This window comes from Polyodon spathula, chromosome 57, assembly GCF_017654505.1.
Source record: "Polyodon spathula isolate WHYD16114869_AA chromosome 57, ASM1765450v1, whole genome shotgun sequence".
Lineage (NCBI taxonomy): Eukaryota > Metazoa > Chordata > Actinopteri > Acipenseriformes > Polyodontidae > Polyodon > Polyodon spathula.
Genome location: NC_054590.1, coordinates 311,228 through 335,137, shown reverse-complemented (window position 1 = coordinate 335,137; position 23,910 = coordinate 311,228). Strand labels below are relative to the sequence as shown.

The 23,910-nt window shown below is 46.1% G+C and overlaps 1 protein-coding gene across 1 annotated transcript in view; it reads left to right on the top strand.

The window, feature by feature from the left end:
• Positions 1-531: 531 nt before the first annotated feature.
• The window catches only part of LOC121307565 (eukaryotic translation initiation factor 4 gamma 1-like), a 24,084-nt gene continuing 705 nt past the window's right edge, over positions 532-23,910 (top strand). Inside the window, exons 1-8 of the mRNA XM_041239765.1 lie at positions 532-662; positions 13,663-13,780; positions 15,557-15,643; positions 16,125-16,157; positions 17,408-17,428; positions 18,121-18,297; positions 19,237-19,336; positions 23,727-23,892. Of these exons, the coding sequence (XP_041095699.1) occupies positions 616-662; positions 13,663-13,780; positions 15,557-15,643; positions 16,125-16,157; positions 17,408-17,428; positions 18,121-18,297; positions 19,237-19,336; positions 23,727-23,892 (749 nt within the window). The 5' untranslated portion in view covers positions 532-615. The remainder of the gene's footprint in view (positions 663-13,662; positions 13,781-15,556; positions 15,644-16,124; positions 16,158-17,407; positions 17,429-18,120; positions 18,298-19,236; positions 19,337-23,726; positions 23,893-23,910) is intronic.

The following is a 23,910-nucleotide window of genomic DNA, read 5'->3' as shown; positions in this document are numbered from 1 at the left end:
GTAGGTTTAGCAGGGCAACTTTTTGTGCTCCATAGAATTCACGCACAGTTTTAAAATTTATAAAAATGTTATTTGTGATTGAAGGGGAATATAGTTATTTTCTCCAAATGTACCATGCATATTTTCCCTGGCATTATGATTATTGAAAGACACCTCAACAAGAAATGTGAGTGGCCGAAATATTTCCAAAAACGAGTGAGACTTGACATGTCTGAGAATAAACGTTTAGTTCATTAGACTAACCTTAACAGACAACTACGTGCTACTGTAACGCTAAGGTGACAGTCCCGGTGACAGACAGACACAAATCACGCAGCCGGCGAGTCGCAGGGTTATTCTTAAAGCAGAGGGCGGACTCGGGCACTGACCTGCATCACATGACGGGGGTGAGGAAACCCCACCCCTAATTCACATGGTGATCGGCGCGGATACGTCAGGCCCCCCCTCACGTGACGAAGGTGAAGGCATCCCCATTGTGATTATCCCGGAAACGGCGTCCGGCTCTGCGGACTGAAGGAGAGAAAGGTAAAGCAATGGCTCCGCGCTTCATTCTCTGCTGAAAAGCGAACCCCGTGGAAAGCGCTCCGCCAATCCGTCTCCATCCGCACTTTGAACATGGAGATCGAGCTCGCCGGCTCGCACGGGGGGCAAACACAGTGTCTGTAAGAGATTCCCAGCGCTGTATTGTTATATTTGATTTCTTCTTTTTTGTATGTTTCTAGGGATTTAAAAATCTCACACACACTACTCTCCACCACCACCCAGCCAGGGATAGGACACCCTCTCCCCTGGATTTGACTAGAGAAGGAACTGTAACACACAAAAAGTGCATTTAAAAAAACTGAAGAACAGCGGTCCTTTCTGTGCGATCCCTCTCCTCTCATTTTTTTTTGGTAAGGAACTCCTGCTTTAATTACTTAATTTTACATGAACGGCGTGACATTGTAGGTTTCTGGCGATTTGGGGTTTTGTATTCCTGGGAAGATGTATTTGATTGTATGCTAGATTGAGCTTGATGTAAACCTTGCTGTGATTGTAAGCCAGTGTGTGTGTTTCACCCTCCCCTGTGAGGGGTTTTATTGATCGGTTAAAAGAAGTATTTTTGCCTTTTGGAATGCGCCCCCGGTCCTGCGTTTAAACGCGCGTTGTGTTTCCCATTCGTGGAATAAGAAATGACATGCGCAGGTATTAGTTATCGTGGCCGATATATTGTAATTATTGTAATGTTATCAGCCTGTATTTGGGATAAAGCTGTGCAATGAAGCTGTTTCTTGTGTCGGCGTGTGACTCGTATCATTGTAACGCAAGCTGGTTTCTGTGGCACAGCGAGTGAGGCGACACATCATATTTTAGTAGGCCCCACGATTTAAAAAAAAAAAAAAAGAAACTTTATTTACAGTTAGTTTTTTTTAGCAACATTACGGAGCCGGGAGAAAATATTTACGTTTAAAAAAAGTGGATGGCGGCGTTGTGATTGAAGTGATTTTAAACACATGCTCGGTGTCAAAGCCAGGTTGAAGCAGATGGATGGTGCTAGGCCCCCCTTAGGATCAGGCCCTCTTTGTTGAGGATTGCAGACACTAGTGCTGCTTGCTGCAGATTATTTCTCTACTTGTAGCTTCATGTACAGGTTGCTGTGTGAGTGAATGCGCCACTCGAGGCGGCTTTATCAGCTGCTTCAATATCAAGCGCCCCTTTTATTTAAGAAAGGAACACTTTAGAATTAGGTTCTGAAAGTGTGGTGCTGGCAGGGTCGGGGCTTAGTAAGTCAGCAAGGACCGAGTTTCCATATGTTTAAAAAAAGACCTTTTTTATTTTATATATTTTAAACAGTCAGTGTTTTTATTTTCAGCTCCTTCAGATTCGACACGTATATTTCAAACACATGTCGTTGGAGTGTAATGAATCTGCTCCTTGTGAAAATGCCGTTGAAACGAGGTAATCCGAATCTGTCATTGGTGAACAGCCCGCGGTTTAGGTATATCTTACCCTGACAGTGAAGGTGTGTAATTTAAGAAAACTGAAGGACCTGTGACAGAAGTAGATTGAGTTTGGGTGTGTGTGTTAAACTTGCTGTATGATATGGCGCTGCCCCCCTCCTGGTACTAATCATTTTAGCATTCATGTTTGTCTGCTTTAGCGGGATGTCATTATTCTGCTTTGCTCGTCAGACACCGCTGAAGCCCCTGACAGCGGGTGTGTTAGGGGAATCAAACTGTCAAAGTTCAAAACAAGCCTTCCGCACATCCACTTTAAGTATAACAGTACGTTTTAAAATACTGTTTACAAAAAATTATGACTTGTTTTTTTGGTTTTGATTCCTAAATTGAAAACATCGGAATTTTGGTAGCGGTTTGCCCAGTTTTCTCGTGTCTCGAACACAGTTTGTGTGTCTGACTGTAGTGGCCAGTTTAAGTGAACACAGTAAGGTATTGAGATTATAGATAGATAGACTAATTTTGCAAGCCCTGTTTTTACAGCTGCGGTGGTATTCTGTTTTATAAATATGTACCATGTTTGAACATTTTTTTTTAAATTTTATTGTGGGTTAGTGCCTACATTTAGCAGTTAAACTGAGTGAAATGCGAGAATGATTTTGCACTGTTGTGAAAGGTTACTTTATAAACCTCGAGTCATCATAATCACGAACCGTCGTCACTTCCCCCTGCACTAATGACACGTTGTATAAAGTAAACGACTTGCTTTCATAAGCGGATTTCTGTTGTATTTTTAGAAAGGGATTTTTTTTCTTCTTTAATTTAGCACTCCTTGTTTTTGTTAAGTTGGTTTTTAGAAAGTAGAAAGAAAGCAGTGACGTGTGCGTAAAGAGACCCCCTTTACAGTATTATTATTATTATTATTATTATTATTATTATTATTTATTATTATTATTATTGTTATTTCTTCTTCATATTATTTATTATTATTAGCACCACCCTTTGGTAATCGGCAGAATGTGGCCATTGTTGAGCAGAAACTCCGGAATGTTATCTTGCCATCGCTTGTTTAAAAATCGCACATGTTGTAAAATAAAATACACCATTGCTGTGAAAATACATTTCATAACCGCAAAATTAAAAAATAAAACAAAGTATATTCTAGATACTGCAGAATCTGCCGGTTAGCAGTTAACCCGTGTACTTTAGAAACTGTTTAAGGCACTTTTCTGCCTGACGCAGTCCTGGTGTAGAATGACACGTTGTATGGGACTGGGACGTTGGAGGCCTCAACTAGCGCAAGGAGACGAAGAATCTCTATCCATTAAAACAAATTAACACCCGAAGCAAATCCGTGCTGTCCAGTCGCCATACCGTGATTTGGGTTTGACTGGTGTTGGTTGTTGCGTTGTTTTAATGTGTTATAATGGTGGTTTGAATGACACGTGTGTGTGTGTGAGAGAGAGAGAGAGAGAAGCCGGGTGCGCACAAGCGGAGCAGGAACCACGTGGTGTGCCTGGAGCTCAGGGATCTGAAGCACGCATGGCGCAGATTGCTCAATGCTGGCAGCCGGCCCTAGGGCTCCGTTCATCTCGGTGCATTCCACTGAAATACGATCAAAAACACGTAGACCGGTGAGATGTATCTCTTTACCCAAGTCGTCCTCCGTACATCGGTGCTGGTAATGCTTTGTGCAAAGTAGTAAAAGATAAGCAGAAGGGATTATTATTATTATTATTATTATTATTATTATTATTATTATTATTATTAATGTATTATTTGTTTGCATCAAACACGGTGGATATGGTACTTTTATTTAGGCAAGATCATGCGGTTTAGCACACTAGTAGTGTATTTATTGGTGTGGTGGCAGATGCAGCCTTGCATTGTAATTTGGTTAGTTTGGTGTAATTTTAAAGCAGTTCTTGATTGGGAGTCTCTTAGTACTATACACAGGACTCTGTCTACAAAGCTGCCACCTTCGCTGTCACCTTGATTGCAGCCTCATCCCAGGCGCTGCTGGAAGTAGGGATTGTAGATTTGCAGGGTGTATAAACCCTGAATACTAAACTTGTCGGAAACCTTCACCTCTGATCTGAAGATGGATAGCTTTCTTGAATAAGAACATTTACACAGCTTTATTTGATACGAGACGTCCATTGCAGGTGTTGCCCAGTGCATAACCGTTTCACTGCAGTGTTTTAGACACGGTCCATGTCAATATGGGTTTTTTTTTTAACACATTCATTTTACTTCATTTAAATGTGCCTTCCCTGTTAGTATGCTCCCTGAGATACCTGTGTCTGCTGCGCCTCCTCTTTCAGCTGTCTATATGTGTGTGTCCCGTACCTTGGGATGAGTTACTGACAAGAGAGCAGCTGGAGCCTTTGCATGTGTATATAGAGGACTCTGAAATGCACATTTATCGACTCCTAATCCTTGAAGTGTTGCGGTGTTGAGTAGATTGTATGCAAGGCTGTTTAATGTTTTAGGTCTCCAATGCATCCACACCCTTTGTCAGCAGTATAGATGGAGCAAACAATAATGGCACCCGTTCAGTAAGAAGCTTGGAACCGATGAAGCTTATCTGGGGTCTCAGGGGACCCTCCTCTTGGGTACTTGACTGGATTCGGTTGTCTTTGTCAGGAGAGTGGAGGATTCTGGAGACCAAGCATTCCTATGTAGAGGCAGTGGATAAACTCCTAGCTTTTCAACCTGTTGGGGGGAATGCTGGGATAATGCCATGTTTGATAGTATAGAGCCTCCTGGTTGGAATTAAGACTCCCACTGCAGAGCAGTTTGAGCCGTTCCTGGTTTTACTATGAGTTTATTAACACAGCCAAGCTTGTTACCTATACACTGTGCCTAATGAAGCTGGCAGGAATGGATCAAACAGCTTTGCAATAGGAGTCTTATTCCCATCCCTGTCTTGATGTGGAGCAACCAGCCAAGCTTATTGTGAGTTCTCCTAGTTGGTAAACATCTCGACTCTTCAGTGCCTAAAAGCAGTAACTAAACCGCACCTGAAAGAATGTGGTAGTATTGGAATGGGATGTGTACAGATGTGATGGGGGGACTAATACTGGCCTATTTGAACATAAAGCTGTCTGTCTTCAGTTATCTTATTACTGTTGTGTATACACTGTTTGGTACTTCATTTCAGTACACCTGATAACTGGTTACAGCAATCGGATCACATGCACTGTGTGTGCATTACCTGATTTGAATTGTCTATTTGCACATTCATGTTTGAATTGGATCGCTTGTGTGTGACGTAGGCCTTCACGAGTGTAGCTGATAGAAGGTATAACCTAATTGAACAGAATGCTTTCCTAACCATCTTGGATTTCAGATGCTTAAGACGTTCAGTAAATGACAAGGTCCCTGTGTTTCAGCCTGCATAATCTGTCACGTTTTGGAATGACAGTGTAACTAACCTAGCCGTAGCATGGGAGAGTGCAGCCTCTTGTGCAGTTTTCACACGGGTGGCTTTGAGCCTTTCAGTGGAGAAAGTGAATATTGATAGTGTTGCTTTGATAATCCGGCATTGTGAAGGTGTAGCACCTGCATGCGGTTTCCTGGGAACATGCTGTTTGCCTAAAATTTAGGCTTTAATCTAGTTGGGCTAAACTGCTTGTAAAACATCAGATGGCTCTACTGCAGGTTTCAGAAAAACAAATTGGTGCTATAGAGGGCATTCACCTGGTCTGCCGTGCGACTGGATAATATGGGTTATAGTCTGCTCTGTCCAGCAGCCTGACAATCTTACCCTTTTAATATGTGTTCAGCACTGTCATCACCACCCCAATCCCCCACACTTCAAACATATAGTGCAGCACTTTGAAATCGGTCCACGGCTAGGAAAACTCAACCTGTGGACAGCGGTGTGTGCAGCCGTGTCTGTGTGCAGGAGCATGTCTGTCTGTGTGTGTTCTGAAAGGGTCTCTGCTCTCTGATGCTGGTGGGTGTGGTTTCTGCTCTTGCCTCTGCAGTGCAGCAGAGAGCCTGCGATCTGATATCCGTGCCTTCCTTCCACGTGTGCACCCTTCTCAGCCAGCCAGCCAGCCTGCCAGGGAGGAGGGAGGGCTGCTCCTCCAGCCCCTCACTTGCTTACTGTACTACAGTAGGGCCTGGCCATGTTTGGGCAATGCTCGGAGCCTGAAAGGGCACACAGGTGTCCTGTGACATTTTCCAGGGCAGGGTGCATTCGCATGCAGTGAATACCCTTCAGCAGCTTACAAGAGCTGCAGCGCGGTGGGCTTTGCAACTGAGCATGCATCAGGTTGTAGAGTAATTGGCGGGGTAAGTTTTCAATTGTTTTTATTTGAATTCTCTCTTGTCCCTCGTGTGTGTGTGTGTGTGGTAGTACATATGAATGTGGTTTAAATAAGTAAAACCAGGGCTGGCACTAAAGTGAATAATAAGAAGGGTATAGTGGTGGTAGTGGATCATTCATAGTCTAGTCTCAGAAATCCTGAAAGCAGAAATTCAGCTTGTGCGTTTAAGTCTGTGCCGCTGTCAGCTGCACCTGATGCATTCGTGCTTCGTATCTGGCTACTTTGTGTAGGAATGTGCTGTGTGTGGTTTGTTTCAAAGTGGAACTGCTGCTTTGCCCTGGCCAGGGTGTTAATTTTTTTTGGTCAAGTTTAACTGTTTAACAGCCTTCTTGGTTGAATCCCTAGCCTGTATTACAGTAGCATAATGAATCCAGTAAGTCCATGTTGTCCTGTGACTGGGAGCGGTCCAATGGGATGGAGCTCATTCTCGCCCTGCTTCTGCCTGCAGGTGTGAGAAGCCAGGCTGCAGTGCAGAATGCTGCACTCGTCACATCCAGGCTGCAGTGCCATCGAGGTGGCACTTGGATGGTGAGGAGTGACTCTGAGACAGCCTGTGCTGGCTGTTGGGCGTGTTGGGTAGAGATTGATCTTCAATAGGAAACTGCAGCAATGTCTCCAGTTCAGTGCAAGATCCCTGTGTGTGGCACCTGGTATTCTAGGGGTGTGATTCTGTGCTGAGGAAATGCGACTGGACTCTGAATTGGCGAGAGAAACAGAGGTTAATATGGAGTGTCTCTTAGCACAGAGCGAGTGTGAATGTTGAGGGGCGTGTCTGTTAATCTCTTCAATCCGCTCGTGTCATTCTGTCTGTGAAGTGCCTCCCTTCCCATTGCTTCTCGGAGCAGGATTGTGTGGATATCAGGTATGTAACCCAGGGCACTGGTTTGGAAGGACAGACAGTAGGCTTGAGGAGTTTGTTTCCTGCCTTGCTTGTGGGGAGGTGGTCCTCCTGTGTTGGAACGATGAAGAGTTTTCATTGAGCCCCGACTGCGTCATCTTGGAGACTGTAGTTCACAGAGCCTGTGGTGTGACAGCTTTCTGTGCCAGTGCCTTGGTCCCACTGCATCCTCACTTGACTTTCCTAAACCTGGCTGCCTTCACCAACTGTTATGAGAAATGCACATCGATTTCCCCCCCCCCCCAAATCAAAGCCGGGCTTTGTGTGTGTGTTCTGGCTGTTTCGTCAGTCTCTGTGTGTGTGTGTGGGAGCAGTGTACCAAAGATCAAGACTGGATAAAAATAAATAGGCTCGAAAAAATCTTGGGCTGTGGAACCAATATTTAGCCAGACTTGCTTTAATTTTCTGTGATTGTTTACTGCCTTTAAATATTTAGACTTGGCTTTCTTTGCCATTTTAATTGAGGCAGTCACACAATTCTGCATGTGTTGCTATGAGGGTTAATGGCTGTATTAAAGTGTCTGGTGATAGATTGACAATGAAGAGTAATGTCCTTGCTGTGTGTAAGTGTAGATGTAGCCTGTGCTCCCATCAGCCAGTATACCTTCTAAAAGGAGCTAACCTCCATTGTGTCTCCCAGTTTCCTTAAATGTGTAACAATTAGTCCAGATGGACAGTGGTGTGACAGCCCTGCATTTTAACTTGCTCTGGTATAGACCAGAGAGCTGTGCAAGCCTGGATCTGTCTTGTATTCATCTTCTATTGAGGGCTTGCTGATTTGCATGAGTTTGTAGAATTGCCAGTTTCATGTCTTTGCTCATGCAAGTGTGTGTGTGTGTGTGTGTGTATGTATGTGTATGTTGGTGGGGATCAGGAGAGGGAGACACAGAGGACAGCTGACAGGGGAGATTTTGCATCAGAGCCCCCCACCCTCTCTATTCAGTTGTAATCCATGCTTGAATGGGTTGTGTGTGGATCAGGGTTAAATGGCGTGCTGCCTCCCCCAGTGTGTGTGCCCGCCCCACTCTCAGCAGTTACACTGAGGCTTTGAGCTCCTGAACCAGCACAGGCACCGACTGCACAAGCAGCAGGAGAGCGGGTGGGTTAAAGGGACAGTAGCCATTTTCCTACAAGCATGTTTAGATTGAGCACAGAGGGTCTGTGATAATGCATCATATGAGAATCCACTTTCCAAACCATCATCCCACCCACCTGTTTAAACAGCACAGCTTCAAACCCAGCAACCTTTCACCCCGAGGCTGAAGTGTGTCCATTGTCCTGTCTATTGAGCTCCAAGCCCACTGAGGGTCAGTGACCCATCTGTCATGGATTACTTTGGCCTGTGCTCTGCAGGAGTCCTGTATTGACACAGGGGAGGGGGTTGGGTCCGCTGGAATTCTTCTGCTGGGCTGATCAGCTAGCAGATCAGATGGTGACCCTGGCAGTCTGTTTACTGTTCCAGCTGGCTGGACACACCCCCTGCCCTGACTGGTCAAGCCATGTGAACCAGCAGCATGGCCACTGCAGCCCCAGCAGGGAGGTAAATAGCTTGGACTTAACGGTGTGCCAAGTGGTGCAAGGTCTGAGTTCTGCTAAATGTTTTAAATGTTACCAAATGCAGGTGTTGGCCTGAGTGTTTGTATAATAGTAAGTGTGTGGTCTAAGCCAGTCCATTTCATATCGAATATGTATGTTTTTTTTTCCCACATCCAGTTCAGTGCTGAAAAGGAAACGGAAATGAATGCCCTGTATTCCTAGTGACACACACTCCCAGCCAACACCTAACTGCTGTTAAACTGCCCCTGATCTTTCTGCAAGCCGCGATAGTCCGTGCCTTCGTGCCGCTGCAGTAACCAGCTGGTGCAGTGGTGCAGTTTCCTCTAGGTGGATGCAGTACACTGTGTCTAAGCGTCACTTATTAACTAAGCCTGTGGAGTTGCTCCCATAGTCTGCAGTGCTGTATCGTATCGTTCTGTGTGCCAGTACTTCAAGGCTGTACCCATTTCCCTTCAGAAAACTGTTTTGGGATCTCCTCCATAGTTCTGTACTAGATTTTTAGAAAAATTCAGTAGTGTTGTTGAATCCTGACCTGTGAAACTAAAGCCCTAAATGTCATGTGAGGATATTTAGCCTAGTCTTGGATAGCTTGTCATTTATTAGATGCAAATGTGGAGTTGGTGCAGTGATCTGTATCTCAGTGGAAAGTGTGAGTCAGGATGTGACTAAGCAGCGTTTGAATACTGTGTGTGTGAGAGACCTACCTCTAAATCACCTGCTGCAGGACTGGGGGAGACTCCATTCAGGGGGGAGGGCTTTGCTGTGTGAGACCACAGATCACCTGCTGCAGGACTGGGGGAGACTCCATTCAGGGGGGAGGGCTTCATTGACTGCTTGGAAAGAAGCCTTTCATACTGCCTGGTTCCGTGAAGTCTTGCTGCAAAATAATCTGACAGGGCTGCATAATTACCGTTATTTCTCATTGGATATTAAATATAAGGAGAGCTGCCTAATTTTATAAAACCCTCCTGTCTGTCTCTGCCATGTGTGTGTTTCCTAAGAAAGTTGTAATCTCTCCCCATCTCTACTAGACCCATGTACTGTGTTTCTGCTCCCTGGCTTCTCCCTGTAGTACGTCCTTCATGAAGTGGTTACAGATTGATTTTTTTTATTTCTTTGTGTTTGCTGTCCTATGGCTTTGTGTGAATAGAAACCAGAACTTGACCCTTTCATTTCACTGCCTGGGTGCTTCCTTCAGTATGTTCAAAGCAGAACACGGACCAGTATGGATCTACTATTTTTGTTAGTGGTGCAATCGGCACCCTAATTGCTTATTAGATTATAGTGTAGACGTTTATCAACAGTAATCGATGCGTTGCTGATTGATTTTTCAAAATAAACATTAGTTATTTTTTTAATATTAGATCTAATAACTAAAAACACTGTTGTGCATAATAGTTAAAGGCCCGATTTGAGTTCAAATTAGAACACTTCCAATTTATAAAAAAAGAAAAATTGAAGGGACTTGCGATTAACTGAATATGCGTGCGTCTGCTTCAGATTAACATTGTAATAATAATAATAAATACTATTTTAACACAAGTCATTTCTCAACTACGGTTGTTAAATACTGTTTACATTTTATGTAAACATAAAACAATTAATCTCACAAACCCTGACTAATGTAACTATCATACTAAATTCATCTTATTTTTTTCTATAATACTGCCATATAATCCAAACACAACGTGCTTTTAAAACAAAAGGTAATTGATAGATTTAGTAGATAGTGTTGCCTTAATTTTTAAATTAACAAAAAATAAATAAGTGTGACTGCTTGGCCTCCTTGTGATGTGTGTGATATAGGCCTGAAGTGTGTATCCTAGCAATGCTCTGATCTACCGTACTAGCACTAGAAGCAGCGCACTCGCACAAGTTTTAGTGCAAACCGGCAACAGGACACTTAAAACTGGGTGCTAATTTGATACATCGATTCGCCAAAATATAAATTGAAGCCCGGGAAAATTTAAGGATAGATCAGTAATCGATGCATCCCTACTATTTGTGATGGGTATTCTTTATAATGGGGGTTGAAGTAGTAAGATGGGCTTAGTTCGCTCTGCAGGAGGCCAAGCTTTGTGCTCTTATCAGGGTTTACCACACCCTGATTGACTGGTCAGGCTCCTCTCTGCTACACATACTGAAGCAGCCAGCCGAGCAGCAGTAGCTGCTGAATCATGGTGACTGCACAGCGGCTGGCTGGGGGTTGGGAATGAATGAGCCTCAGATACTGGGGGTGGTGAAGGCGGGGCAGCATGATGTCAGAACAAGCTTGTTAAAGTCTACAGATTAATAGGAAAGCAGAAGCTTCATTATACCAGCTCATACACTGCAAGTGTTTGTGTGTCTTGTGTAACAGGTACTAGGTTAGGTTATTAAACTAGGTATCCCATCAACCAGTTATCTGCCAGTGAGCTGATGTAAAAACTATCTCTGTCTGTGTATCAAAGTAATTGATCACCTACAGCAGTCAGATATGTGAAAGGGATCTCTTTCTGGAGCACTACAAGTCCTGTGTATTGATCCTGGTGTAAAACACAGTGGATGGTCAGGTACTGTGATGCTCTCCTGATCACCTTTCCTTCCAGCTTCTGATACAGCTGGAATGGTGCTTTGACCAGGTGCCTCAAGGCTGTTGAAAGCGCAGTGTATCGTAATTCATAACTAAGAGCGAGTACATCTGGTTCACCATGCATGTCCAATCACAGTCCCAGAGAGCCATTCCATGCTGGGTTTAAAAGGTAAATGAGACCCCCTAATCTGGGACTTGGATGGAAGTTTAATTGAACAGTTTAGAACAGCATTGGTAGAAAGACCAGGAGTGGAAGGAGCAGCTTTGTGGAGGCTGATGGCATGTTTCCTGGCTTTGTGCCTTTCAGGGTAAAGAGAGGAGAGCTGGCTGAACGCCTTCCCTCACCGCCCCCCTGCGTGGGAGTCACGGCAGCACTCGCAACAGTGTGGAAGCTTTGCTTTGTCTCTGCGGTGTTGCTTTTCTGCAGTGGGTGTTTGTGTTGTTTGCTCATCTGTAGACTGCCCCCCCACCCTCACCCCCACCCCAGTATTTGGCCTATCAGATTGTACCCAGAAGCAGCAGCAGTGTCTTGTTGTTTGGACTAGTTGTAGAAGAGATCCATTCTGTCCATAACTAATGAAGTAGGAAAGGGTTCCACAGCTGCTGCTGCTGCAAGTACTTTTGATCTTTTTAACATTAGAAACTGCCCTTGTCCCCAGACCTGCCCTCAGCCTGTTTCAATGGTCAAGACAGGAGAGTTGGAATAGGAGTTGTGTGATTAACCACCTGTGATCCCCACAAAGGGCTGGGTCCCCAAGGCGAGTGCTCTCCACCCAATTCCAGTACACTGTGTTTGACTGGGATTGAGCTTGGACACTTTATCCAGACAGTGTCTGCGGGCATCACTTCCGTTCTGGCTCGCAGGGCAGGCTACACTCGCAGGATTGCTAGTACTGGTCCAGAAAGGGCACGAGGCCGTCGCTGTATCCACCGTGGCCAGTTGTATTGGCTGCTTTGACTGACTTCAGGACTGCTTTAAGAGGACTGAAGAGGAAACTTTTTAGCAGTGTCTGTTATACTTGGTGTTCTCTTAAACTTTTTTTTTTTTTTTACTTACATTAAAATAGGGATAAAATCGGTAAAACATTTGTTTTAATTTGAACAATGGTAAAAGTTGGGGGGGGGGGATATCAGCATACACACTTTACATGTGGAGTATGAAGTGTAGCAGTTCTGGTTTCTGATTAGGGTTACTATCCCTGGCATGCCTGGTAAAGCACAATCTGTGCAAGTCGAGGGCACGTTTTCCCACGTTTACTGGTACTTTGCTTTATTCACCTTGAAATCAGAAAAATAAAATAAAATTGACAGAACTGGACCAAGCCACTGGGAGATGTGTCAAAATTGACACTGGGCATTTCCATCAATATGATCCATGTAAGTTTACCAACTAAAGCATCGCCATTTTCTGTCAAATATTTACGATTGAGATTTTCGGCGTCAGGCAGTGTTTCAGCTGAGGGACAGACAGTAACGTCTCGCGAAGTCACCGATACATAGCTCTACAATAAACCGTGGCTGTCCAGCAAAGCACAGCGCTCTGACAAACTTACTAACAGTCATTCTGCGCTCTCGTTTTATTAAAGCATGTGTAAAAGCCGCGTAAATGGATTGCTCGTCTCCCGTTCACTTTCTTGTTTTAGTTTAATGTGTGCATCCTCTGCCTCATCTGATCCACTTCTGCTGCTTTTGCTTTTTGTTTACTTCCAAACAGTTGCTTTCTTTTGAGTATTCATAAACTGATTTGTTTTTTCCCTATTCCTCATCCACTAAAATTATTAGATTTTCGTGTTAGTATTTAAATGTACTTTTTTGATCAAGCTAGTAGTTACTACGTCCAGCAATTGTCACAATCACTTTGATTGGCCAACATAAATCAGGTGATTGTGTTTTGAAGTGACAGAACCACAGTTGAACATTATTTAATCCTCTAACGTCTAAACATCTGCTGAATCCTAGGATAGTATAGGGCTGCTTATTACAATATCGCATAGTATTCAATAATAGACACATTGGATATAAATCAGAAAAAAAAAAAAAATCCTCTCGGTAAAATTCTTAATAAACCCTAAACATGGAACACTAGTTATACTTCAACACCATAGAAAGAAATTAGATTGCAGCTGTGTGGTTTAATTTTAGAGATTGTGCCAGCCCTGTGCTCCTGAGCCACAGTTTGTCTGTTTGGAAGGGGTTGGTATAACAGTCAAGATTCTCCCACTCCCATTCTCACGATGTCGTCATGACATCATGGCTGATCTTCCAGGAGCTAACAAGCGCCACTTTTTTTTTTTTTTTAAGGTGAGCTTTTATAAAATGTCTCCTTTTTTATAAAGTAAATTTGTGGTTTTCCTTTTTCAGGTTTCCAAGACGGTCCGAGGCTCCCTATGCAGCACCACATGAAATGAATAAAGCACCACAGCCTCTAACAGGACCCCCAACCACCCCTCACCCTGCCCCTTCTCCTGGACTCTCACAGGTAACCGCTGCGCGCACGCACACACACCTTCTAACAGGACCCCCAACCACCTCTCACCCTGCCCCTTCTCCTGGATTCACAGGTAACCGCTGCGCGCACGCACACACACCTTCTAACAGGTAACCGCTGCGCGCACGCACACATACCTTCTAACAGAACCCCCAACCACCCCTCACCCTGCCCCTTCTCCTGGACTCACAGGTAACTGCTGCACGCGCGCGCACACACCTTCTAACAGAACCCCCAACCACCCCTCACCCTGCCCCTTCTCCTGGACTCACAGGTAACCGCTGCGCGCACGCACACACACCTTCTAACAGGATCCCCAACCACCCCTCACCCTGCCCCTTCTCCTGGACTCACAGGTAACCGCTGCGCACGCACGCACACACACCTTCTAACAGGATCCCCAACCACCCCTCACCCTGCCCCTTCTCCTGGACTCACAGGTAACCACTGCCGCACGCACGCACGCACGCACACACACCTTCTAACAGGATCCCCAACCACCTCTCACCCTGCCCCTTCTCCTGGACTCTCACAGGTAACCGCTGCGCGCACGCACACACACCTTCTAACAGGATCCCCAACCACCCCTCACCCTGCCCCTTCTCCTGGACTCTCACAGGTAACCGCTGCGCGCACGCACGCACACACACCTTCTAACAGGATGCCCCAACCACCTCACTCACCCTGCCCCTTCTCCTGCACGCACACACGCACGCACAGGTAACCGCTGCGCGCACGCACACACACCTTCTACACACACACACACAACCACCAGGACCCCCAACCACCCCTCACCCTGCCCCTTCTCCTGGACTCTCACAGGTAACCGCTGCACGCACGCACACACACCTTCTAACAGGATCCCCAACCACCCCTCACCCTGCCCCTTCTCCTGGACTCACAGGTAACCGCTGCCGCACGCACGCACGCACGCACACACACACACACGCACACACACACACACACACACCTTCTTGTCCTGGGGGGTTGGTGGGGAAAGAGGACCTGAGAGTGTCCATTGACGACCGTGCGTGCGTGTGTGGGGAAGATTGTCCTTAGCGGGGAAGAGGACTCTGAGAGTGTAACTGCTGCACGCACGCACGTGTTGGAGAGTGTGGCTGTGTGTGGGGTTGGTGGGGACGGTCACAGGAAAAACACGGGCACGCACGCACGCACACACACACACACACACACACACACGCACACACACCTTCTAACAGGATCCCCAACCACCTCTCACCCTGCCCCTTCTCCTGGACTCTCACAGGTAACCGCTGCGCGCACGCACACACACCTTCTAACAGGACCCCCAACCACCCCTCACCCTGCCCCTTCTCCTGGACTCTCACAGGTAACCGCTGCGCGCACGCACACACACCTTCTAACAGGATCCCCAACCACCCCTCACCCTGCCCCTTCTCCTGGACTCTCACAGGTAACCGCCGCACGCTCACAGCAACGCACGCACACACACACACACCTTCTAACAGGACCCCCAACCACCCCTCACCCTGCCCCTTCTCCTGGACTCTCACAGGTAACCGCTGCACGCGCGCACACACACCTTCTAACAGGACCCCCAACCACCCCTCACCCTGCCCCTTCTCCTGGACTCTCACAGGTAACCGCTGCACACACTCCACTCCAGTCACGCCTGCACACCTCATGGTCTTACAGACCTGAGAAACTCACATGCTGCTTCTTGTTTCCTTTGTTCAGTGACGATGTGTGTGTTTCTGATGATTCGGTTGTCTTCTCTCTTTCTAGCCCACGTTTCCACCTGGTCAGCCAGCCCCCGTAGTCTTTGCCACCCCACAGCCGCCACAAATGAACACACCGCCACAGCCTCGGCAGGTATGGAGCAGCACCAGGGTCTTACCGGGCCACTTTGTCTTTGTAGCAACAAACTTTCCAGGGAGGGGGTAAGAGGCAAAAGCAGCTTACTTACAATGGGGCCAGATTACACTAGCTTACTTTTTCCCCCACTGGAGTTTTGTATACTGTCAGTAACTATTTAATGGCTGTTTAAGAACTTGTAATATAAAAAGTATTCAAGCTAGATGCTTTTAGAACTGTTATTCTATTGTGTGAAACTTGCCCTGTAGTTTGGAAACCCCTGAATGTCTCAAGCTGGCAAGATCTTCAGATTTTGGGTCGTGGCTTGTTCAGTTTTTCCGCTGTGTCCTCTGAATCCTCCCTGGAGATCTGTGTGTGTTGTAAGAACCACTGTGCAGTCTCAGCTGTCTGTCTTGTGCTTCTGCTGTTGTGTATTGGTGATTTAACAGGTTTGTTTAACCCTCTCTGTTTCTGACTGTTTCTCTCGCTGTCTCTCTAGTTTGCAGCAGTTCCTCGTGCTTTACACCAGCAGGTACTAACATTAATCCGGGGGTGGTGGGGTGGGGGGCGGGGCAACAAATTTTTCTCCTGCTTATCATCTTCACAAAGTTATCCGGGCAACTTTCTGATCACTATTTTGTTAAACGTTTTGAAAATGCTATGTGTTCAAACTTTTTATTTGGAAACTACTGGTCACTCTGGAAACAAATGCATTCCGAGTCTTGCAGCCCCCTGCCAGCAATACAAGGAGCTGAGATCCTGTTCCTGAAAGCACCTCAAGGGGGTGGCACCTGCCCAGTGAGTCAGTCTTAGGGAGGAGAGGTGTACAGTTTTCACACTCTGATCATCACACTACACTGATGAAGTTTTAAGAAACATTTCTGTACTTGTTCACTTGGGCTTTAGTGTAACCCTTATTTAGCTGCTTCAAGCCCATTTTCTGTGGGTGCTGAATATCTGTGGCTTGGTCAGATCTTAAGATTTTATTAATTTTTTTTCATGTCTGCCTGAGTTTTTTTTCCTTTTGGAAATGCTAGGTATCTCATGCATGTAGATAACAGCTTTGCATTATCAGACCTACATGAAATTCCTCTGTCAGGGATCAGACAGACACCTGGAAAGAGTTAAGAATTGAAAAGCTGAGCCTGGATCGAGTGGGAAGTTCTGCAGAACAGCGCACTGTACCCTTTTCTCTTCTATAAGGAGATATTAGAAATGAGGGCAGGCTGTGTATCGTCCTAATAATTTTGTTACAATAAAGCTAAGGCGTGCACATTAGCCAAACTAGTCGAGTTGAACTGAATTTCATATCCTTCCAGTTTACTCTGCTTTTTATTGTACTGTGAATACAAAGTGATAGTGGGACTGGCGATTTCATGTGCGTCGAAGGAAGTTAAACCAACGCTAACAGAAGCTTGTGTTTTCCGGAAGCTTCAGTTGTTTTTCAGATTACTTCGCAGTGGGGTACTGTGATGCTTTTTCAAGCGGCTGTAGGCCTTTTCGTTTTCTATATATTAAACTGTACTTCAGTTTGATGCTGTAGTGCGTGTTTTATTTTTATTTATTTATTTTTTTTAGGGGTCTGTCTTTACATTTAGAATGGGGCATTGTTCTGTGCATGTTGCATGTGCTAATCTAAAATACTGGGCTGCTTTTGATGTGCTCTGATTGGTGATGGGTAATGTTCTTTCTCCTGCTCTCTCTCTCTCTCTCTCTCTCTCTCTCTCTCTCTCTCTCTCTCTCCTTCATTGCTTCCTCTTGTGTGTGCATGTGCTGCTGAAGGGAGGATTCAGATCTCTGCAGGTAAATCACCTCTTCCGTCTTTACCAGATTGACAGGTAGCGCTTACAGAGCCGTTGTGGCTTTTGTACCTACAGACAGGACCAGGCTTCTCTGGCAGACTTACTGTCTTCATTAGGGGTGCTGATGGGACCACTGGTAGTCTTAAATGTGGGCTTGAAGATGCTTTTGACAGTTGCAAGAAAAGGGTGTGTGTGTGTGTGTGTGACACATTCTGCAAATATGTATATATATTGTTTGTTCCTCTCTGAAATGCTGATGCACTCACACCAGTGTAAGCAGTCGGTACTATAGTGAAATACAAGCCCTTGTTTAGTCTGTTGGGGGAAATCTTAATCTGATTAGTTCCTGAATTGTAGTAGTTGAACCTGAATTCTCTACAGGCTCTAGAGGAAGTGTCCTGTGGATCAGATTGGGCTTGTTTACATGCACTGTGAAGAGCATGTTGAGTGGTGGTGAACCAGAGCATCTTGTAGCACGGCTTTTTCAGGGTCAGGAGTGTCACGAGGCACAGAGCGCACCATCGCTGGAGAGCATTGCCCGTGACTGAGCCTGTGTGGCTGCGCAGTCAGACTTGCTAGCTCTCTGCACCTCTTGCCCATGCAACTGCCTGCTCTCTGCACTTGGTTCTGCGGTGCTCTGTGTGTGTGCTCATCGTGCTGGCTAACTCCCTGCTTGTCTCGCCCCTCTTGCAGCAGTACTATGCGAACAGGCCACAGCCGCCGAGCAGCACTAGCAGAGTGCAGGCCAGCACAGCACCCCGGCCCGTGGCCCCCACACACGTCTACCAGCCCAGCTCCCAGATGATGATGATCCCGCAGCAGCTCCCCTTCCCCACCTCGCAGGGCCCCTATTACATCCAAGGAGGACAGGTAAAGCTGGGGGAGGGCAACATATATATGCAGTACAATAATCTAGTCACAAGAGGGGTCTGAGGTCTCACGAACATACAGTCCAAGGCTCTTCTGGTTCCTGTCGTTGTTACCCCAGATCTTTTGTCTAGTCTGTTCAGAGATCCCAATAATTCAACATTCACAATGTGGCTTGAACCTGTTCCGTCACTGCTCTCTATTCCCTTGTGAATGCGAGGTCATGCAAAATGCCATCCGGTTAACCAATGCTGTCTGATTTTAAACCTGGCCTGTCTTGAGTCACACTGGTGGGTGTGAGGGTTGGGGAATTAAATCTATTCCTGTGTTAGGAATGACTGGTCCGCCTGACAGCTTGTTGGGATTGAATTGTACTATTCGAGTGCTACTTAAGCGCTGTGCTTTTGTCCTTTTTTGCTGATGCTGGCTTTCTTTCAATAGACCCTTTGTATTACACCACAGTGCAGTCTGCCACAGAGCGGACCAGTCTAGGGGCTTCTCTTCCGGGTTCTCATTCTTATGCTGGGCTCCTTTTATTTCATTTTAAATGCCACCCATTTAAACCATAAAAATGCTTCTACTGTGACACAAGCACTTTTATAACCTGCAGCCAGCAGTCTCGCTACCAGTGCCACAGATGTGCCTTTCCGTTCTTCACTGGCGTGATCTGCCAGTGCTTGTGAAGGATGCTGGGGTGATGCTCTTGGGTGCTTTATTCTTTGTGCAGGTGACAGCAATACAAAGGTTGATGCCCCTGCCCTGGAGGCTTCTGGCTAAAGGGGTGAACAGTGGAGCCTTGCTGATCGCCACTACCTCTAAACCACCCAGCAGGGAGAATAGAAAAACGTCATATCCTACTGGTGATCTGGTTCGCGGTCTGATGCTATTCTTGTAAAACGGATCTCCTGTGTAACTGTGTTCCTTCTCTGCTTGTCTCTACAGTACCGCAGTACATACGTAGCGCCGACCCAACAGTATCCCGTTCCCACCGGGACCCCCAGCTTTTACCCAGGAACCAGCCCTGCAGAATACGGTACTTACGGTAAGAGGGTCTCTCTGCACCTCAAAGAGGATTAGAGCTGAAGGGTTCAGAACTGACTGTGTGAAGTAAAGCCGTGCTGTATCGTTGTGTAACATTGCGATAATGACAGAGAGAAACCAGGTTTAATATTTTGTGTTCGTATTTAAAACACACAGTTTTGGCCTGTGTAGTAACCCAGTGACTTGCCAGTTCTCAGCTCTTCAGTGTTAAGTTTCCTCACCCTGCTTCTGCTCTCTTCTTACCTAGCGCAGGTCTTAAGCTGAGGCACGGAGCTGGCTTTCAGTTCTTTAATGAAGGGAGGGATTATTGGAACATGTCACCTCTTCTTTTTTTTTTTTTTTTTTTTTTTCTCTGGTTTCTCCCGAGCAATACGGTCAGCTTGCAGTTAATACCAGGCTAAAGTACAGTGAACCCCAAAACACTCCAGCTGACTTAAACATGATAGATCACCCTGCAATACGGTTCTTGGTCTAAAAGGTTAATCTTGAGAATCAAAAGTGAAATCCTTTTAAAATCCAGCCATCGAGAATCTATTTGAAGGTAATAAAGCAATACATGTTCCTGATTCCACACCTCCTGGGGTTTGGCCGGCAGTTTTCCACGATGTGTGCGTGGTTGTGCAAGTCTTGCAGCCTTGTTCAAGTTTGCTGGAGGGGAGGTGGGATGATGGCACTGTAAGGTTAACACGACTGGAATCATAGGTGAAGTTAACTCAATGATTGTACAGTGTGTGTGTTTATTAAAAGGGTTGTAAGTAAAGCCTTTACCTGTTAGGACTCTGATGTTAAATTACTTCACTTCTCAAATGGGACTAGGCTTTATTTTGTGGTATCGGGAGAGTATTTCTTTCAATTCTGTCTACAGTATAAACAGAATGCAAGACTTGGGAAGCGTGGTATACAGTAAAGTGAATACAGACTTGGACAGCACAGACATGTGAAGGTGTCTGAACTGCACCGAAAGCACAGTTTTTAAACAAGCCAGAGGTGCAGTGAGTGACACAATCCTGTAGAGGGCTGTGCTTCTCAGGACCCGCGCTACAGGCTGGTTAAAGCAGCTCTGAGGAGCTTGATCAGGACCCGCGCTACAGGCTGGTTAAAGCAGCTCTGAGGAGCTTGATCAGGACCCGCGCTACAGGCTGGTTAAAGCAGCTCTGAGGAGCTTGATCAGGACCTCTGCTTGAGGACCCGCGCTACAGGCTGGTTAAAGCAGCTCTGAGGAGCTTGATCAGGACCCGCGCTACAGGCTGGTTAAAGCAGCCTCACTTCAGCATGTCTGCAGCCTCAATTAAAAAACTGAGTTACATCAGAAAGTTTTGTCCTTTTAGCTGTTCATCAGAGTTCAGTTGGTCTGGAAAGACTGTGATGGAAATGGAAAGGGTTTCTCTCCCTGTGTTTTGTGCTGGATGTGGCATCACAGCGTTGCTTGTGAGCTGGAACAGTTGGCATTCCTTAGCTGGAGGCTATGTTAGATTTGAAGAGACTAGTCTGGGACTGGAGCAGAGGGCAGGCTGTATCCCTCCCTCTGCTGTAAGTCTGTCTCACTCACACAGCTCAGTATCCAATACCAGCTCTGCTAGGTTTACAATCCTGATGGCGATTCACATGTTAAGGGTAAGTTCATAGTTGAGTTATTCAGGTCTTTCTTTTGTACTGGTCCAGCTTTCACAGATTTGATTGTTTTTAGATGAGGGTGTTGCGATTCACTGTGTAGTTACTGTGACAGTTTAAGAATGTTTCTCTGTACTGTACAGTTTATGACCCCCCCCCCCCCCCCCCCCCCCCCCCCCCCCACACCCCCCCCCAAAGTCATGGAAGGAAACATGTATTGTACAGTGTGTAAATCTATCCCACCCCCCCCCCCCCCCCCCCCCCACCCCCCCCCCCCCCCCCCCCCCCCCCCCCCCCCCCCCCCCCCCCCCCCCCCCCCCCCACCCCCCCCCCCCCCCCCCCCCCCCCCCCCCACCCCCCCCCCCCCCCCCCACCCCCCCCCCACCCCCCCCCCCATCCCCCCCCCCCCCCCCCCCCCCCCCCCCCCCCCCCCCCCTCCATACAGTATGTTACTGGTATGCTAAACAGATGTCTTCTGCAGTCTGTTTTCTTATTTGGTGTGGCTTGTCATTTCAGTAGTATTGAGGAACATTGTAAAGTGCTCTGTTCTTTCATTATAGATTGACATTTAACACACATCGCCGAGAGAGCGCTTCCTCAAACTTAATTTCTATGTGGTTCTGGCAGTCACAAGGTCGAATGCAGTCAGGTCAGCTGACTGACAACAGATTTCTTTCTGTAAACCCATCCATACTATTAAACACCCAGTAGTGCTGAATTTTTGAAATACCAGAAAACTTAAATTCAGTGACAAACATTTTTTTAGAAGTTTTTTTCCAACGTCTTTAAACCCACAAGACAAGCTGCTGGAGTACCTTGGAAACCTGGGACCTGGTACCAAGGACCTGGTGCCTAAACGAAAGTGCATTCATGTTGAATTTGAATAGTGTTTCATCTGCCCTTAGTGAATTTATTCCTAGTTTTTATTAATGAAATTCACTGCTGAAGATCTCTGATAAGGAGGAGGATTGAGGGTAGGGGGTGACTTTTGTCTCTCTGGGCTACACGAGTTACCTCCCTTTTAGATTATGAAAGTCTTCAAAGTGCAGCTCTCTGGTTTGTGAACTACAGCTAATGGTGTCCCAGTCGACCCACGGCACCGTGTCCAATCCAAGCAGGAATACCAGATGTGATTGCAGCATTAGTCTCTACCTCAGTGTGCTCTTAGGCAAGCTAGACCTTAAACCGGTTGGAGTTGTGAGCAACCTCTGTCCTGCCCCTGTCCCCTTCTGCAGTTAGTACTGTCTGCTCGGACCAGTAAGTCAGTAGGTTTCATTATATTTTTTTTGATTGCTTCATGACAGTGTGAATTCTGTGCACAAAGATAATTCTTTGCAGTGTTCTGAAGTGTGTTAAGATTTAACATTGTATAGTCCATTTGGCAATGTTTCCCATAATAGATGGTAGTGGAAAGGTTTGTGAATATGTCCTAAAGGAAAGTTTGAATCCAGGAGCCTTGATTTAAGTGTCTCTGGTGCTCTCTCTTGCTGCTTGATTACACTCTGTGACTATATTTAGGGTGTGATCTTCCAAGTCAACAATGCAGACACAGTAATGCGAGTCGGTTGAATTGCATGTCTCGGCAGCCATTGCTGAGTGAGCTTCAACAAATCCACCAGCTACTGAGCGTGAAGGGATGGGCTCTGGAGGGGGACAGGGAGATTTCTAGAAGGTATCTTTTGAACTGTTTAATATGAGGTTCTTGCCATCTAGTAAGAAGTGTGCAGTGATGTAAAAATGAACAGTGCTTGCCAAGTGATCTTGGAATACTTCTTCACAGAGTGATTGGTCAGTGTTGTATCGAGGTTAGCGGTCCTGTATTTTGGTACGTGTTTGCAGACGGCAGTGTCTGTTTTGATACTCGTCTGTGTTGTGTTGTTTTCTCAGACCTCTTCAAAGGCCTTGCTGCCAGAGCTCCTCATTCAGGCTGGTCCTGCAGTGGAGATCGGCTGACCTCTTTCTGTTTAAGGGTATTACTGACTCTCATGTACCTGCTTGAGATAATCTAGTTACATTTTCAAAAAAATGTTTAATTATGAATGTAAAAATGTACAGGTATTTGTAGTAGCTTTTGTAGTCGCTGGTACATTCATGAATTATAGCTTTGTCCAAGCAGTGGAAGCAGTTGTTATGGCAACAGAAGATCTTGAATCTGTCCAGCATTGATGCCCCAATACTGCAGCCTGACTGGCTTTATAAATATTGTGTGTGCTTCCTGTCCTGGAACGACCCATCCTAATTGCAGCAGTCTCGCTGGCTTGCAGGTGATCAAAAGAGAATGAGTGCTGAGGAGTTGCAGGTACTCAGAGTCCAGCAGCTGTGCTGAGATCTATTTACACTGTGCTCGGACGGGTCCATTGCTGTTGAGGGCAGGGTCCAGGCAGGGTCCATTGCTGTTGAGGGCAGGGTCCAGGCAGTATCTTACTGACTTTACTATTGATAGAACACCTCCATCATGATTCGTGCAGCTGTAAGGGCTTGGTTACACAGCAGATCGGAGTATGATTTTAAAATCACTTGCTGTATAATGGAACGGGATAAAAACATTTATTTTATTTTAGATTTTAATTCACTTGGACACTTTTTTGTAATCTGGGTGATGAGTATTTGGTTGTGGAAGTGTGTGTAACATACACATATTTAGATGGACCTCTTCATGAAGTTGAGGTTTGGTAAGAGCCTGGTCAGTAATTGGTTTTCCCTGGTTTAGGCTCCCATTTCTTACCCTGCCATGTGTTTTTTTTCTCTCCTTTCTTTCTCTCCTGTCTCTCTCTCTCCAGCTGGCGCCTATTATCCAGCGCAGGGTGTGCAGCAGTACCCCCCCGCCGTCCCCACTCCTACTGTCATGATGAACCCTGCGCAGCAAATACCTCAGAAAAGAGAGCGCAAGCAGGTACTGCAAACAAAGGTCTGGCTGCACTGTTTCTTCTGGGTTTGTACTAACCAGCTCACACACACACGCCT